The sequence below is a fragment of the Sminthopsis crassicaudata genome, chromosome 1 (genome assembly GCF_048593235.1).
Source record: "Sminthopsis crassicaudata isolate SCR6 chromosome 1, ASM4859323v1, whole genome shotgun sequence".
Classification (NCBI taxonomy): Eukaryota; Metazoa; Chordata; class Mammalia; order Dasyuromorphia; family Dasyuridae; genus Sminthopsis; species Sminthopsis crassicaudata.
The window spans coordinates 70742200-70758915 of NC_133617.1; the positions used below are offsets into that span (position 1 = coordinate 70742200).

At 42.2% G+C, this 16716-nt stretch overlaps 2 protein-coding genes across 8 annotated transcripts in view; one reads left to right on the forward strand and one right to left on the reverse strand.

Moving 5' to 3' along the window:
* Window positions 1–16716, forward strand: part of CACNA1A (calcium voltage-gated channel subunit alpha1 A) — a 255371-nt gene that overhangs the window by 221692 nt on the left and 16963 nt on the right. For all 7 annotated transcript variants that reach the window (XM_074286630.1, XM_074286464.1, XM_074286895.1 and 4 more), the window contains 4 exons: window positions 13623–13730; window positions 14363–14463; window positions 15218–15321; window positions 16076–16214. In XM_074286630.1, coding sequence (XP_074142731.1) covers window positions 13623–13730; window positions 14363–14463; window positions 15218–15321; window positions 16076–16214 — 452 coding nt within the window. The remainder of the gene's footprint in view (window positions 1–13622; window positions 13731–14362; window positions 14464–15217; window positions 15322–16075; window positions 16215–16716) is intronic.
* Window positions 2546–16716, reverse strand: part of NFIX (nuclear factor I X) — a 211710-nt gene continuing 197539 nt past the window's right edge. Inside the window, exon 10 of the mRNA XM_074287689.1 lies at window positions 2546–2555. Coding sequence (XP_074143790.1) covers window positions 2553–2555 — 3 coding nt within the window. The 3' untranslated portion in view covers window positions 2546–2552. The remainder of the gene's footprint in view (window positions 2556–16716) is intronic.

Here is a 16716-nt window from a genome sequence, read left to right on the forward strand (position 1 = left end):
ACCAAGAATTACCAAAAGAATTGCCTGTTTTTTGAGAGGCAGAGGGATTAGAGACCAAATTGCAACCATTTGCTAGATTATGGAGAAAACAAGGGAGTTCCCCCCAAAAAATCTACTTCTGCTTCATTGACTACATAGTCTTTGACTGTGTGGATCACCACAAAATGTGGCAATTTCTTAAAGAGATGGGTGTACCAGATCATCTTCTTGTCTTGTGAGGGAGTATATGAGCCAAGAAGCAACAGTTAGGACTGAACATGGGACAATTAAATAGTTTACAATTGGGAAAGAAGTAGAGATAAACCTGTACACTGTGACCTTATTTATTTAACTTATATGCAGAATACATCATGTGAAATGACAAACTGGACAAATCAAAAGTCAGAATTGAGGCTGACAGGAGAAATATCAACAATCAGATATACAGACAATAGCACTCTGATGGCAGAAAGTGAATAAGAATTAAGAAGTTTCTTGAAAGTGAAAGAGTAAAGTGTAAAATCTGTCATGTAGCTTAACATCAAAAAACCCCAACAGATCTTGGCCATTAGTCTCATCACTTCCTGGCAAAGTAAGAAGAAATGGAAATAGTATCAGATTTTATATTCCTGGACACCAAGATTAAATGACAACCGCAGCCATGGAATTAAAAGACTCTTTGTTACTTGGGAGGAAAGCTATGACAAATCTGGACAACATACTAAAAAGTAGAGACGTCACCTAGCTGACAAAGGTCCATATAGTCAAAGTAGCAATGTGTGGCTGTGAGAGTTGGACTTTAAGGAAAGCTTATTCTTTCCAATTAGAAGACGTCTGAGAGTCCCTTGGACAGTGCAGAGATCAAATCTGTCAATACTTAAAGAAATTAATTTCAAACTACTCATTGAAATTTACTTTGACCATACAATAAGAAGACAGGACTCACTGGAAAAGCCCTGATGTTGGGAAAGATTGTAGGCAAAAGGAAAAAGGGACCACAAAGGATGAGATGGATAATGTCATGGAAGAAATGAACATGAACAGACTTCAGGAGATGGTGACAGATAGAAGGCCCATGGGGTCACAAAGAACCAGACAAGACAAAATGACTGAACAACAACAATCTCAGTCACCAGTTAGTTCAACCTATACTTCACTAAGAATGTCCTCTACAGCTATATAGACCCACTGTGATATAGTGGAAAAATCACTGGATTTGGGGATTGTAGATCCCAACCACACTTAGTAGATATGTGACTACAGACTAGTCAAAACCCTTTGAGTCTCTCCTTATTTACAAAATGAAAGTTGTAATACTTTTGCCTACCTCATGGAGTCACTAGTTATCAAATGAAAGAATGTGTATACAATGCTTTACAAACCTCAAAATGCTACATGATAGCAGCTATAATTACTATCATTTCCAAAAAGTGGCTGCCCAGACTTTGATTTAAGACCCAAGGGAAGGAAAAACCCTGCCTCCAAAGCCAGCCAATCCTCTTTCTAATTATTAGGAAGTTGTTTTTCATATTGCATAAACTTGCCTCTTGTCTCTTCCATCCATTTCTCTGACTTCTCACCTCTAGGGCCAAACAAAATAAATATAATCCCTTTTCCCTACAGCAGCTTTTCACATTTCTGAAGATGGCTCTAAGTCCTCCCCAGGCTAACATCCCTAGTTCATAGTACCTTATGTGATATGATCCTGAGGCTCCCCATCATTTTATTTGTCTTCCTCCAAATGCTCTCCAGTTTATCAATGTACTTCCTAAAGTGCAGTATCAAGTACCTGAACACAGCACCCTGGATGTTGACTGCCATAACTAGGAATTTGTACACTTGCCACAAAAGAATATAGGAAATGGAAGCTTGCCTAGAGTTTAATTTCCAGGAGAAAGAAGCATCTTAAGGTTTCCACACTGTTGAAACAAGAGTCTGGGAGCTGCTTAGGTGAGAGACAGCCAACCAGACGGCACTACAGGTGCCCTGTAAAGTTTTGTCACCTAGTTATGATTCCCAAGGCAGAATACAATAAGATTATCTCCTCACGTGTTCAAAATATTGTTCTTCTCTTAGTAGCCTAAAATATAAGTTTTTTGGAGTAACAAATTGAATTGCTAATTTTCTGAATTTTCAGTGCATTAAAACTCTTAAGCCTTTTAATATGAACTATTGTCTAACCATCTTTCCATATTTTATATTTATTGAAGTTGTAGTGTTGTTCAGTCATTTTTCAGTCATGTCCAACATTTCATGACCCCATTTGGGGTTTTCTTGGCAGAGATACTAGAGAGATTTGCTATTCCCTTCTCCAATTCCTCTTACAGAGACAAATAAGTTTAAGTGACTTGTCCAGGATCACAGATATGACCAGATATAATACTTTGCCTTTACTTCTATTAAGTTTCATTTTAATAGATCATATAGCCCATCATCCTTATAGCTCATCTAGACCTTTTTGGAACTTAACTTTGTCTTTCTTGCTCTTGCTTCCAACTTGGTGGCATGTACAAATTTGATAAACATATCATCTGGATATGCCTTTAGGAAAGCCCCAGAGGGATGAGGGATGTTTAAAAAAATGATGTCCTGAAGACACAGAGAAACAATTCCACTGAGAAATAAAATATGTATATGTTCTTATGAAATCAATGCAGATGCACAGAACATTAACCAACCAAGTTTTTGGGGGGTGTGTTTTTTCTTTAAGTACAGAAGATGGAAGTAAAACTAGGCAATAAAGAATGAATATGAGAATGTAGCATAAATGTGTGAAATGTTGAACCTTAGAATGATCTAAAGCTGGAAAAGGGAGACTAAGGTTAATTTTTTAAAAGGTGCTTTTAGCTATGTTGAGGGAAAAAGGAACAAAGAAGGTACAAGACTCTTGCTGGAGAAGAATAAGATGATGATAACTGACCACAGGGAAAAGCCAGCACTGCTCATTCATATTTCATTTGTTTTCTTTGCAAAGAAGAGATGACCTTTACACTGGAGATGACAAAACAAAAATGACTAACAGGGAGTCAGTACCCAAGACAGAAGCTAGTAAAAGTGAGTGAATGAATTCCTTATGAATTCAAGGCATTTGACCCAGATGTGATAGTAATATTTGAGCAAACATAGAAAATAAAAGTAGTACTTTAAAATTAGCAAAGGGTAGATGTCCTGATTTTCAAAAAGAGGGAAAAAAACAGAATCTGCAAACTATAGGTCACTGAACTTGAATTTGATTTCTGGAAAAAGTCTAGAATGGAACATTAAAGACATGATTGGTGAGTCTAGATAGAGAAGTAGTGATAGGGAAGAGAATGGAGCCACCATTGCTTCATCAAGCATAGTCAGACTAACCTCCTTTCCATTTTTGACAGGATTACTAAACCAATAGATAAAGGAAATGTTTGTGGACATGTTTTATCTCTTTTTGCTAGAGTATCTACATCTTCTTATGGAGAAGATGAAAAGATATGAGCCCTGATGCTGATATAATCAGATGGATTCTGAATAGGGTAGGTTGCTAGATTCAAAAAGTGATTGTTAATAATCTGATGTCAACATGAAAGTATTTAGGGATCTATGCTTGGCTATGTGCTTATGACATTTTTTGTGAATGATTTGGATAAATGATTTGCACAAATGCAATACTTATCACATTTTCAGAAAACATGAAGCTGGGAGAAATAGCCAACACACCAGATGGCAGGGTCAGGTCCAGAAGGATCTTGAAAGGGCAGAACATGAGGCAGAACTTAATAAAATAAAATTCAATAGGGATAAATGAAAATTCATACAATGAACACAAAAAGAATTGCATATGGGGGAATTAAATATGAATAAGAATTCATATAGGGGAAGTGTGGTTAAAAAGCAATTGTTCTGAAAAGGATCTAGAGATTTGAAGATTATATAAGCTCAAAGATGAGTTAGCCAGGTGATTTCCCCCTAAAAATTTTTTTAAAAATTAATTCAGTCTTGGGCTGAATTAAGAGAGGCATAAATTCCAGGAAAAGGGAAATGACAATCTCCCTCCCCAAGTCTCATCTATACTACTGTGTTGAATTTAGAGCACAAACTGTTTTAAGTATATTGATAAGCTGGAGAATATCCAACTAGTATGGGGAAGGCCTTAAATCCATGTCTTATGAGAATCATTTGAAGGAACTGGGAGTTTTTGGTCTGAGGAAGGAAAACTTGGGATAATAATATAGCTCTCTTTAAGTATTTGAAGAGTATGTCTTATGGGGAAAGGAATGGACTTCTGTTTGATTGTAAAGGTCCAAAGCAGGAAGAGAGGAAGTTGCAAGAAGGCTAGTTTAGGTTTGTATGTAAAACTATTAGAGCTTAAAAGTTAAGTGGGGGTGTCTTGAGAACAGGTGAATTATCCCTCCTTAGTGGTCTTGAAAATACAGCTAAATAAGTCAGATGTGCTTTGATGTCATTTGATAGCACACGGAATTAAAATGCTGAACCTAGAGTCAGAAAGACCTGAATTCAGCTCTCACTTAATAGATGGGTGATTCTGTGCAAATCAGTTCACAGCTATCTGCCTCAGTTTCCTCAACTGTAAAATGGGGATAATAATAGCACCTATTCACAGATTGCTGTGGGGATCAAAGAGATAATATGTTAAAATGTGCTTAGCATAGTAGATTACTAGGCTCTCTACAAATTCTTACTCTTGAGTCCTCCTTTTTTTTCTCCTAATATGGATCCTTATGGATATGGGTTATATTTAATCACAGAAGAAGGGATTTCAACTTTAAGAATCTATCTTTTTATCATTCTTTGATTTGCCCAAGTCATTAATAGCAGTATACAGTAGTATGGAGCCAAAGCTAAATCTCAGAAGCCTGGCATTAGAAATTTTCCACCAGATTGACATCAAATTATTAGTTGCTCTTTGGGTCCAATTATTGAACTAATCTAGCTAACTATTCTATTGTCTACCTCTCATCTCTCCATCTTGTCTGAAAGAATAACATAAGAAGCTCTGGCAAATACTTCACTAAAATCTTTGCAACCTCTATCTATGATATTTCCTTAGTCTAATATATTAATCCTGACCCAAAAAAAGGAAGTAGATTAAGCTGGTATGATTAGTTCCACCTATCTCATCCTCTGAATATCCTTATTTGATCTTGCTATTCCCCCAAGTTACCGTACTATATCTCTCCTCCTGGTCAATGACAAACTTTTTTTTAAATTACAAACATTTACTACTTCCACTTTTTCACCACCAGTGGGAAAGATTTACTCAGCCATAATGATCATGGATTACTGTCAACAAAGCAAGGCAAAGAAGTTACAGTCTCTGTGGGAGAACAGACAAGTCCAGGCCCAGGACTGCAGCAGCCTGGCCTAGCTTGGCTAAAGAGGGGGAGCCTACCCGGGACCTATCACTCAGAGGCCAGACAGGGCTTTGTTCATCTAGGAGAGGAAGAAGAGGAAGATTCCACTAGTGACCCAGACTTTGTCAGTCTCCTAGTCTTGCTATTTATTAGGTTGTTTAAAGAGAAACATTAGCCTCCTTATTTAGACTTGTTTAGTCTTTTTAATATGGCTTCAAACCCCATTCAATTCAAACTGTGCTCTTCAAAGTTACCAGTGACCTCTTCTAACTGCCTTTTCTCAGTCCTCATGCTCCTTGACTTTCCCTTGTACTGGTACTGTTGGCCATCTTTCCCTCCCTTGGCTCCATCTTAGTTCTCCTTTTGCCAGTGTGACCATTCCTCAGACTCCTTGACTGGGTTATTTTCCATCTTGTATCCCTTTATTATGGGTGCTGCTTAAGTCTCTGTCCTGTGCCCTTTATTCTGGACATATCATCACTTATCATACCATCTCTATGCAGATGACTCCCAAATCTATGAATCTAGCCCCAATTTCTTTTCTAAATTCTAGTCACCTCCTAGATCATCAAAGCAAAGTATCACAGATTTAGAGTGAAAGGCACCTTAGGAGCCATTTGGTCCAACGACCTCATTTTATAAATGAGAAAACTGAGGCTCAAATGGATTGTGACTTCCTCAGGGCCATACAGGTAACATCAGAAGTGAAATTTGAACCCAGAACCTCTGACTTCTGAACTAGTGCTCTTCCCATTGTACCTCACAGAAGTCCTATTAGCTTCACAAACCCATCATGTCCAAGATAGAACCTACAGGCAGTTTGGTGCTCCTGCAGTGGCTACAGACTCAACCCCTGTGTGAACCAAAAGACCTCTATACCATCCTCCGCTCTTATTTGCCTTACCACCTTATCCTATCATCCTTCCTACAGTAGTGCCTGCTCTCAACCTTGAATTGCTCCCATCTTTGTTACTTCCTTTGCTCCTCTTCATATGCTATTAAATGGAGCAAGAGGAAATCACGTTAACTGACTAGGGCCTCTACAAATGTATGTTCTCTAAGTTCAACTGGGCCCTCATTGCAGCAAGATAGACATTCTATTTCACTTCAATTGATTCTCTATCTCAGGAGTTCTCAAACTACAGCCCTCGGGCCAGATGCGCAGCTGAGGACGTTTATGCGGCCACCGGGTTACGGCAAACGGGCTGAGGAGCAGAGACAGAGTGTGAGCTTTTGTTTTTACTATAGTCGGGCCCTCCAATAGTCTGAGGGACAGTGAACTGGCCCCTATTTAAAAAGTTTGAGGACCACTGCTCTATCTGTTCCACTTTCCACAGCAGCTGGTCTAAATTTTCACCTCTCCTTTAAAGGCTCTCACAGTATCCCTTTACCCCAATCTCTAAGCCAAGCATTTGTCTTATATTACACAAAAAAAAAAAAAAAAAAAAATCAAGACCAATCACTGACAGCTCCTTCTTCACTCTTCCCCACCTCACATCACTCATATATCTCCCTCTACAATCTCTTTCTTCACCACAGTCTCAGATGAAGTGACCTTTCTCTTTGCCAATCCCTCAAAATGCATCCTTGATCTTATCCTTTCCAGGCTTCTCCAGCAAATTGCAATTATCATCTCTCTTCTCTGTTTTTCTTCAATCTCTCCCCATTTAGGTTGTTATTTCTCCGCTGTCTACAAATATGCCCATGTTTCCCTTTCTTTAAAAAATATTTTAGACATTTCATTTGAACTGATCTCTCCCACTAAAACACAGTTTTTATCTCATCCCATTCACAGCTAAACTCCTTGAGAAAGTTGCCTATCCTAAGTACCTCTAGTTCCTTTCCTCTAACTCTCTTCTGAACAATCTGCAATCTGGCTTCCCACTTCATCATTCTTCCCTCTCCAAAGTTACTAACAATCTCATAACTGTCAGATCTAATGGCCTTTTCTTGATGCTGTTGATCTTCTGTTTACAATCTCTTCCCAAGGTTTTCATGACATTGCTCTCCTAGTATTTCTCCTATTAAATGAGGACTCTTTGGCCTCTTTTTGCTGGATCTTTATCCAGGTCAAGTCCATTAACAATAGGTACCCCTAAAAATACTGTGTAAGACTTCTTTCTCGTTTCATTCTATGCTATTCCACTTGGCAGTATTATCAACACCCAAAAGTCCAGTTTTCCTTTTAAATGCAGATGATTCCCATATCTATATTTCTAGCCCACCTAGTCTCTCTACTGAACTACAATTATGAATCTCCAATTTGATGTCCTATGGGCACCTCAAATTCAACATGCCCAAAAGAGAATTCATGATCTTTCCCCCAAACACTCTCTACTTTTTAATTCCTCTATCATTTTCAAGGGACACCATCCCATCCTCCCAGACACCCCATCTCAAAACCTAGGCATCCTCCTCCAACCTCCCACACATCCAGTTCTCTGACAAATCTTGTTATTTTTACCTTCATTGTATCTCTTATATTTGTCCTCTTTTCTCCATTTATACAGTTACATCCTTAATTGAGGTTCTCATCACCTCTCTGTTGGACAAATACCATAATTGGCTTTCCTGACTCCAAGCCCTCCTAGTGAATACTGCACTCAGGTGCCAAGGTGATTCTTCTAAGTTACAAGTCTGGCCCCTTTCTCAGTAAGCTCTTGGGGTTCCTCGTGTTTTCCATGATCAGACAGAAAGTCCTCTGTTTGATATTTCCAGCTCTTCATAAGCTGGACTCATCTGACTTTTTGATATTTGTTATACCTTATTCCCCTCTATACGCCTTACAATCCAAGAACATGAATCTACTTGCATTTCCTCAAACATGACGCTCCATCTCCTATATCTTAGCTTTGGTGCCAACTATTCCCCATTCATGGAATGTTTTGGCCTGCTATCTCTGCCTCCTAATTTCACTGACTTCTTCAAGGCTCAGCTCAGATCTCACTTTCAGGAGGCCTTTCTTGGTCTTCCTAGTTGCTAATGCTTTCCCCTTTCAAAGTATCTTAACACACTCTGTCTCTATCTTGTGTATACCAAATGCCCACATGTTTGCATGTTCTCTCCATTAGTATATAGGTTTTCTGAAAGCAGAGATTGCAGGGTGGTTTTGGAGAGCAGAAAGTGATATTTGCCTTTCTCTTCATGGATCCGCCACTTGGCACTGGGACTGACACACACTAAGGATTTAATAAAAGCTTGCTAACTAACATTTTACTTTTATTTAATGTCACTTACTGCCCTTTCCAAATTCCACATCTTAGCCATTCCCCAACAAGCTATTCCTCAGAACACTGTCTTCTGCACAAGCCACTGTCGTATGCCTAGAACATACTCCTGTATCATCTTAGTCTGTTAGAATCTTTGCCTTCCTTCAGGAATCAACACAGGGACCACCTCTTCCATAAAGTTCTTCCCTGATCTGTCTAGTGTTTACCACCTTCTTTTTATGCAGTTTTCTTTGTGTTATATTTATTTGGGAGGGTGTTATATCTCCTGCTCTACTACCTCTCATGTAAGCTCCTTGAAGACAGAGACTATTCCATCTTTGTTTTTATAAGCCCAGCATATGACATAGTACCTGATCATGATCACTGCTTAATAATATTTGCTGAATTGATCTACTCTTGATGATTCCATGTTGATTTTTTGTGATCACTACTTCCTTTTCAAAATGTTCTCTACCCACATTGGTCCACATATTGTGGTCTTCCATCCACCTACTAAAGCCAGACTCACTGGCCTATAGTTTGTGACTCTTCTCTTCCATTTATTCTTTTCTGCTGTTGCATAAGCTTTCAAAGATCACATGCTGAGGATCAACCATCACATCTGCAGGCTTTTTCAGTCAATATCCTAGGATAAAACTTAAGTGATGTCTGAAATTCATCTAGGGCAATTAAGTATTCTCTAGTAGCAATCCCCTTTCTTACCTTGGGGGTCAACTCCCTACTAGCTCTTTGTTTTATTCTTTCCATCCTCCTTTATAGAGATAAGAGCAACAGAAGAGTAGAGAGGTAGACAATCCCTCCATTGTTTATTACACTTTCTTCCCCCCAGAGGAGTAATCCTGTTCCTTCCTCTTTTATTCTCAGAACTCCTCCCCAGCCTTGGCTTATTCTGAATTTTCATTCTCCTCACACTATTCTTAGTCTGATACCCTCAGTTTGTATTTTATGCTGTTAGCTTTTATATGTCTTCTTAAAATAAAAGCTGGTTAGTAAGTCCCCTGTCCATCCACAGTGGTCTTTTTAGACAACTTCCCTTTTTTCTCCTGCCAGGAATTTCTTTTCTTAGTGTCTCAAGAATGGCATCCTGCAGAGCTTCATGTTCTTCCTGGACTTCCCTTGGAGAATTTTATTGTGTGGGTTTCCACTGATCATTCCTCTAAGCCCTTGGAAATCAGTTCTTTTTAAAAAAATTTTAGGTTATACATGTACATTCATTTTTTACATATTTCTATATGAGTTATTTGGGAAGAAAAAAATCAGAACAAAAGGGACAAACCACGAGAAAGAAAAAAAGAAAGAAAAAAAAAGGTGGAAACAGTATGCTTCGATCTGCATTAAGCCTCCATAGTTCTCTCTCTGGAGCCAGTCCAAAGACATGAAGATGGGAGATGGGGCATCCTGTTTGAGGAATAGCAGGACATTGTGGCTAGATTGTAAACTATGTAAATATGGAAAATATGGAAAAGGAAAAAGAAAAGGAAAGATTAGAAAAGTCGGAAAGGATCAGGTTGTGAAGAGTGTTTGAAGCCAAACAGAGGTTTTTATAGGAAGTCACTAGGTTTATGAGTGACATGGTCGGACATGTACTTTAGAAGATTACCATGGCAACTAAAATAGAAGATAATCTGTAGTAGGGAGATTCTTGAGACCTGCCTTGGGCAGCGGAGTGAAAAAAACGTACTGAAAAGGTAGAAAAGACTTGGCAACAGATTGACTATGTAGGGCAAACATGAGGAATCAAGGGCGACATCTGAGTAGTGATGCTGGGTGTTGATACCCTTAACAATAATGGTAGTTCAGAAGAAATGTAGGATTGAGAGGACAGGTAATAAGTTCAGCTTTGGACATATTGAGTTTCAGATATCTCTGGGACCCAGTTAGAAATGACCAGTAAGCAGTTGCTTTTTTGTTTGTTTGTTTGTTTGTTTGTTTTTTCTGAGCTGGGGCTAAGTGTCTTGCCCAGGGCCACACAGCTAGGAAGTATTAAGTGTCTGAGACCAGATTTGAACTCGGGTCCTCCTGAATTCAGGGCTGGCGCTCTCTCCACTGCGCCCCCTAGCGGCCCCTAGTTGTTAATGTGATTAGAGGTCAGGAAAAAAGCTAAGGCTTGAAAAAAAAAATTTGAGATGCCTGAAGATGACAAATGAATCCATGGGAACTGATGAAATCACCAAGTGAGACAGAGGAAGAATAATCCCAAGGCCAGACCTTTGGAGGACAGCAATGGTTAACAAACATGACCTGGATAAAGATCCAGCAAAGGAGAATGAGAAGGAGCCATCACATCGTGAGAAGGAGAACAAAGAGAGAGCAATGTCACAGAAATCTAGAGAGCATCCAGGAGAAGAGGGTGATCAATAATGTCAAAGGCGAGGAAAGGCCAAAAAAGCATGAGGACTAAAAAAAGATCTTTAATTTGGTGATTAAGAAATCATTGGTAACTTTGGAGAGAGTTGTTGGTGCTGTTATCATCAATTTTATAGGTGAGGAAACTGAGTTAAAGGACTTGTTTGTAACGTGCCCTCCTGGCAGTTACTATTATCAGTCTGCCCTAGGCCCCACCAGAGTACCTTTGACCACTGACCTTTGCAGTGTCAACTCTACCCGGCTCGCCTCCTCTGAGACCTTCAAAGGTCTCTGGCCACGATTTCTTAAATCTATAGTTTAATAACCAATAACATGCTCAAGAACAGCCATGTGTAATCTTAAAAGCCTTTATTATACTTATTCACATAATGCCCTGACTTAATGCCCTGACTTGTTAACTCCCTAGTGAACACCTGGTCTGAAGACCCACGTGTTCACTACCAAACTCCTTACCTCTCTGGGCTATCCATCAGCTTGGCTCAGCTACCCCAGGTTAGGGAGTCAGGTTAAAGAGAGTGACTGCTGTCTGCAGTGGGCTTATAAAGGGCCTGTGAGGTCACACACACAGCCAACCAGCGAGAGAGCCGTCTCCCATTATGAAGCTATCTCAATATGGCCAGGATCCCACCCACAGGGCAGTCCTATATCCACAGAGATTACTTCTGGGCCACTCAAATGTCCAGTTGCCCTGTGGCCGCCCATTAAAGGGCCCTTACAATTCCCTTCTCTTGTTTTGCGGGAACCGCATCCTTACACTTGTTGAAGGTCACATAATTAGTAAGGGTCTAAGGGCAGAGTTAAATTCAAGTCTATCCTGACCCCAGGCCCAGTGAATTACACACTGTACCATCTAGCTATTCAATACTTACTCTGCCAAAGGCATCTGACTAATCACTGAGGATATAAAGACAAAAACATGATCCCTTCCCACAAAGAGTTCTCATTCTAATGGACAACACACAAACAATAACCTACAGATGAGACCTCTTCAGGGTAAATGAGAAGTAATCTCAGAGGGAAGGAGAAGGGGGTAGGGTGCAGGCAGGAGGGAGGGGGATGATGCCAAAGTTGTGAGCAGTCACTTTCACTCTTCTTAGCAGGTTTCCCTTCTTGGGAGCCCAGCTCCCTATTATCCTGTCACCCTATTCTTTGAGATTTTAGAACTAAGCCACTGACCCCAAGGGTACAGTCATGTTGTAGTCATGGCTTTTTCCCTAACTGGGAGACTTCTGAAGGCTGTTTTGTCTTTGAACTTCATTTTTCTACCCATGGGGAACCTCCTTCAGCTAGACCTATTGTGCATGCAGCTGGCTTGATTGGGACATTCTTCCCCCAACACGGTGAGCTGCACCATACAACTAAAGCTCTGTGTTCACCCAGTGTTGGGACTGATGCAGCCACAGACTTGCCTCCTGTCAGGCAGGACAGCCTAATGTTAAAGATCCCATATTTGAGAGGCTCGTGTTCTGATAGAAAGCAATATAACATATACTTAAGGAAGATATAAGAAGATATAACAGAACCAAGAATTATGAAACATTTGCTCAAGGAGAAATCATTTTCATCCAGAAATATTAGGAAAAGCCACAAGAAACACTTGGTGATTTGAAGTGAGCCTTAAAGATCTCAACAGATGGAGAAGGAAAAGTGAGGTGAGCAAAGGCATAGATGTAAGAAAAGGGAGGGTAAGAACAGGGAATGTAGACTAGGCTTCTTTGGTTAAGTGAGATCATTGGTAACTTTGGAGGAAGTTGTTGGTGCTGTTATTATCTCCATTTTATAAGTGAGGAAACTGAGGCAGAGAAAAGTCAAAGGGTCTGTTGGTGTACCATCTAGTTATTAAGTGCTAATTTTGCCAAAGGTATTGGACTAAACGCTGAAAATAGGAAGAAGCAGGGGAGGGAGAATAAAAACTAGACAGGTGGGTAGGAATTAGACTGTAAGAAAACAGAAGAATTTAAACGTTGCCAAGTTTAAAAATGGGGTATCAATAGTTGGAATAGGGCTGCTGTGAACAAAGCAGTGTGTAGGAAGATTGCTTCAGGCATTGGTATGTACAGGGAATACACTAGAGACTGGGAGACCTGATAGGAAGATATTAAAATAATCTAAGTGAGATAAGGGCCTGAATTAGTCAATTAGCACTTATTAAACACCTACTGTGTGCCAAACCCTGGGCTAACAATGGATAGAAGGGAACTTGCTTGAGTCATTGTGAAATTAGAAATGTCAGGACTTTATAACTTATTGGATGAGGTATGAACAGTGACAACATAATCTTGGAAGACTGAAAGGTCTACTTTCCACAAAAACAGGAACTAGGCGAGGGGGAGAGGGGAAGGGGGAGGGGCTGCCTATTTTAGGAGAAGCCAAAGTCAGTTTTAGAAGGATGACGTGTTGGAGGTGTTGGAGGTGTTTGCTGTGCTCCATCCCGGATGGACCCGTCCAGCAGTCAGGTAGAATTTTCAGTCCCCATTACTGACATTCTCCAGTCTCTCTTTGGGCTTAGATATCTGAGCTTAGATTCCAGGCTCATGCCAGTCCTTGGAAACCTCCTGCCGGCCTCAGGTCCCCATCCCTTCCAGAGCTTCTTCGTCCCTCTGGGACTGGAGGAAGGGCAGCCACCAGAAGGCCAGTTTGTGGCCACGGGTACCCCGCCCCGCCCCACCTTCACGATGTTCTCTGGCTGATCTTACAGGGGGAGCTGACAAACAGCAGATGGACGCTGAGTTACGGAAGGAGATGATGGCCATTTGGCCCAACCTTTCACAAAAGACGCTTGACCTCCTTGTCACCCCCCACAAATGTAAGAATGATTCCCAATACTTCCCCCCGGGCCCCAGGAGAAGAGCAGCCCCTACAGTGAGGCCGTGGGCCAGCTCCTTATGCGGGGGTAGGATTTTGGAGAAGGCTCCCGAGCGAATGTGAAGTCTGCAAAGCAAGGATAGGCTGGGGGAACCATGCTGGAGGGAAGAATAGCCAGAATCAATAGGCAGGCTCCCCTCCATCTGAGGAAGGCGGGGGCAGGGAAGGAACCCAGGACAGATGCAGCCACACATCTGCGTCCTGACAGACAGTACAAACTAATGGCTAAAGCAATGATCTAGAATTCAGACCCTGATCCATGACTTAAGTAGTCCCAAAAGTACCTTCTAACCTTAGCACTCTGGGAGGCAGCAGAGTACAATGGGAGGTATCAGGGATAGTGGGAAAATCACTTGATTTGGGTTCAAATCCCAGCTTAGTTATTTACCTTTCTCCTCTGGCCTTCTACCTCCAACTCCTCTGCTCCTAATTGGGCCCTAAGTTCCCTTATGAAATGGGCATGGCCTCTTCAGAAAGGCGAAGAGATATTGGCCGGAACTGAATTGGAGATCCGCCCTGCAGAACAACCTAGGTCTCTCTCACACTGAGCCTGCCTGTCCCATTTGCCCACAGCCACAGACTTGACAGTGGGAAAGATATACGCAGCCATGATGATCATGGAGTATTACCGACAGAGCAAGGCAAAGAAGTTACAGGCCCTGAGGGAGGAGCAGGCAAGTATAGGCCCAGGACCGCTGCCACCCGGCCCAGCTTGGCTACAAAGGGGGGGCCTCGCGGGGGCCCATCAGCCAGAGGCCAGACAGGGCCTGGGGTATCTCGCAGAGGAAGAAGAGGTGACCTGGTGGTCCTGGAGGCCCCCTGGTGACCCTGACTTTGTCAATCTCCCAGCCTTGCGATGAGGTTGGTTAGAGAGGAGATTCCACAGCCTCCTTTGGTGACTTTTCTCCCTAACCATGGCTTCTGAGACGTCCCTCGATACACCGGAGCCTTCCTTATCAACATTCCCATAATTTCTTTCTAGTATCTCTCTAATGAAGTTGGAAAACAAAAAGTTACTGATCTCCTTATAAAAATGTACTCTTATGCTCTGGGAGATTGGCATTAAAAATCTTCCCTTATCTGCATTCAGAAACGCCAACTTTTTAAACTTTTGTCCAGCTTTTGCCTGTGGGGAAAGGCTCTCCTGCAGTTTCTACGGCCCCTTCCAAGCCAGAGAAACTTCTCCGAGACCACATAATTCTCACCTTCTCTGTGCTTCATCCCCAGGAGGGATTCCGCCCCTGTCCACTCTTCCTTTTCTTCTCCTCTCCTCTCCCTCTTTTTCCCTCCTGTCCCTCATCTCGTCACCACCCTCTTTTCACTCGCGAGCCTCAAAGCCCCGCCCTGTGGTTATTTCATAGTCACAAATATCCAGCTGAGCTACCAGGCTGGCTTGATGTCCCTCTGAATCACCATCTGTTCCAACAGAACCGGACACCACTGATGTTCCAGCGCATGGAGCCGCCATCCCCGACTCAGGAGGGTGGCCCTGGGCAGAACGCCCTCCCCTCCTCCCAGCTGGACCAAGGACTGTGAGTACGACCCAGAGTGAGCACAGTAGGCACCCCCTTTCCTACATACATTCCCTGACATTCTGCTTCTTAAAAGAATGAATGACCAAAAAAGCTCACTCTGTGCCAAGCACTGTGCTAAGCCATTGAGACAAATAAAAAAGGCAAAACAGTCCCTGAATTCAAAGAGTCCTCATTTAAATTAGGGGGGACAACGCATCTGGGAGAACCCAGGTGTGAGGGACATAGAGAAGAACCCTGGTTCTGAGGGTCTAACAGTTGCCCAGAAGACAGTGCCAGAAAGCGAGTCAGACAAAGCGCGCAGAGGCAGAGCCTTGGGGAAGGCCCAGAATGGGGTCGGTAACTCTGTGCCTCCTGCAAACCACCTGAGGGACATGTCCATTCCACAGAGCAAGCCCGAGGTTCCCTCTTCAGGGAAGGGGATGAGTGGAGAAGGGGATTGGGGGTTTGGGGAGAAGGGTTCCCCCTGTGCTTGCTCTTTGGGTCCCCAAGCAGTTGGATGAGATCATCCTGTTGAGAGGCCAGCAGAGTGCCTTGTTCTCTGGGAAGGGGCCCATCCTGCCACTTTCATTTCAGTTTAGCAAACATTTGCAGAGCACCGACACAGAGATGAAGACCCTGCTCTCCCGGACCCCACAGTCTCAGAGGGAATGTGACCTGGACTGCTAATTTCCTAAACAAACCACAGAATGTTAGGAGAGGTTGAGTCCCTCAGAAGGGAACTTACTGCTTATTTCTCTTCCCCCTTTTGCAGGATGGCCCATGAAGGTGGCATGAAAGAGAGTCCATCCTGGGTGACCCAACGTGCCCAAGAGATGTTCCAGAAGACAGGGACGTGGAGCCCTGAGCGAGGACCTCCTGATGATCTACCTAACAGCCGACCCAGCTCTCAGGTACTTCACATCCTCATACCCAAATGGGGCCCACAAAGGAGCGAGTCTTGCTTGCTAATTTCTATTTCATTAGAGAAAGGAAGGGAATAGGATGGGAAGGGATCACAGTGATGAGGGAAGAAGCAAAATATGAAGCTGACTCTCTCCCTAATAGTCCAAGCCTAGAGAATAACAGAGCCTCAAGAGCACTCGTCACTCCTAGCCTCTCTTGGCCTGGATGAGGACAAAACCCATTTTCAAAGTGGGGCTGTAATAGGTAGGCAATGAAGGCAAAAATAGAAACAGAGACATCTGCAGAAGCTAGAGCTGCTATCCTAACATAGGCATACATAGCCACATGCAGGCACAGCTTGGCTTGGCTGGCACACAGCTTTTCAAGTGACTGCTTTTGACCCTACATTACATGGTATCTGCAGAAAAATCTCCCCATCTCCATGGTGTGTTCTTGAAAATAATCTGATGAGGTAGGTATTGTGATTCCCACTTTATAAATGAGGCAATG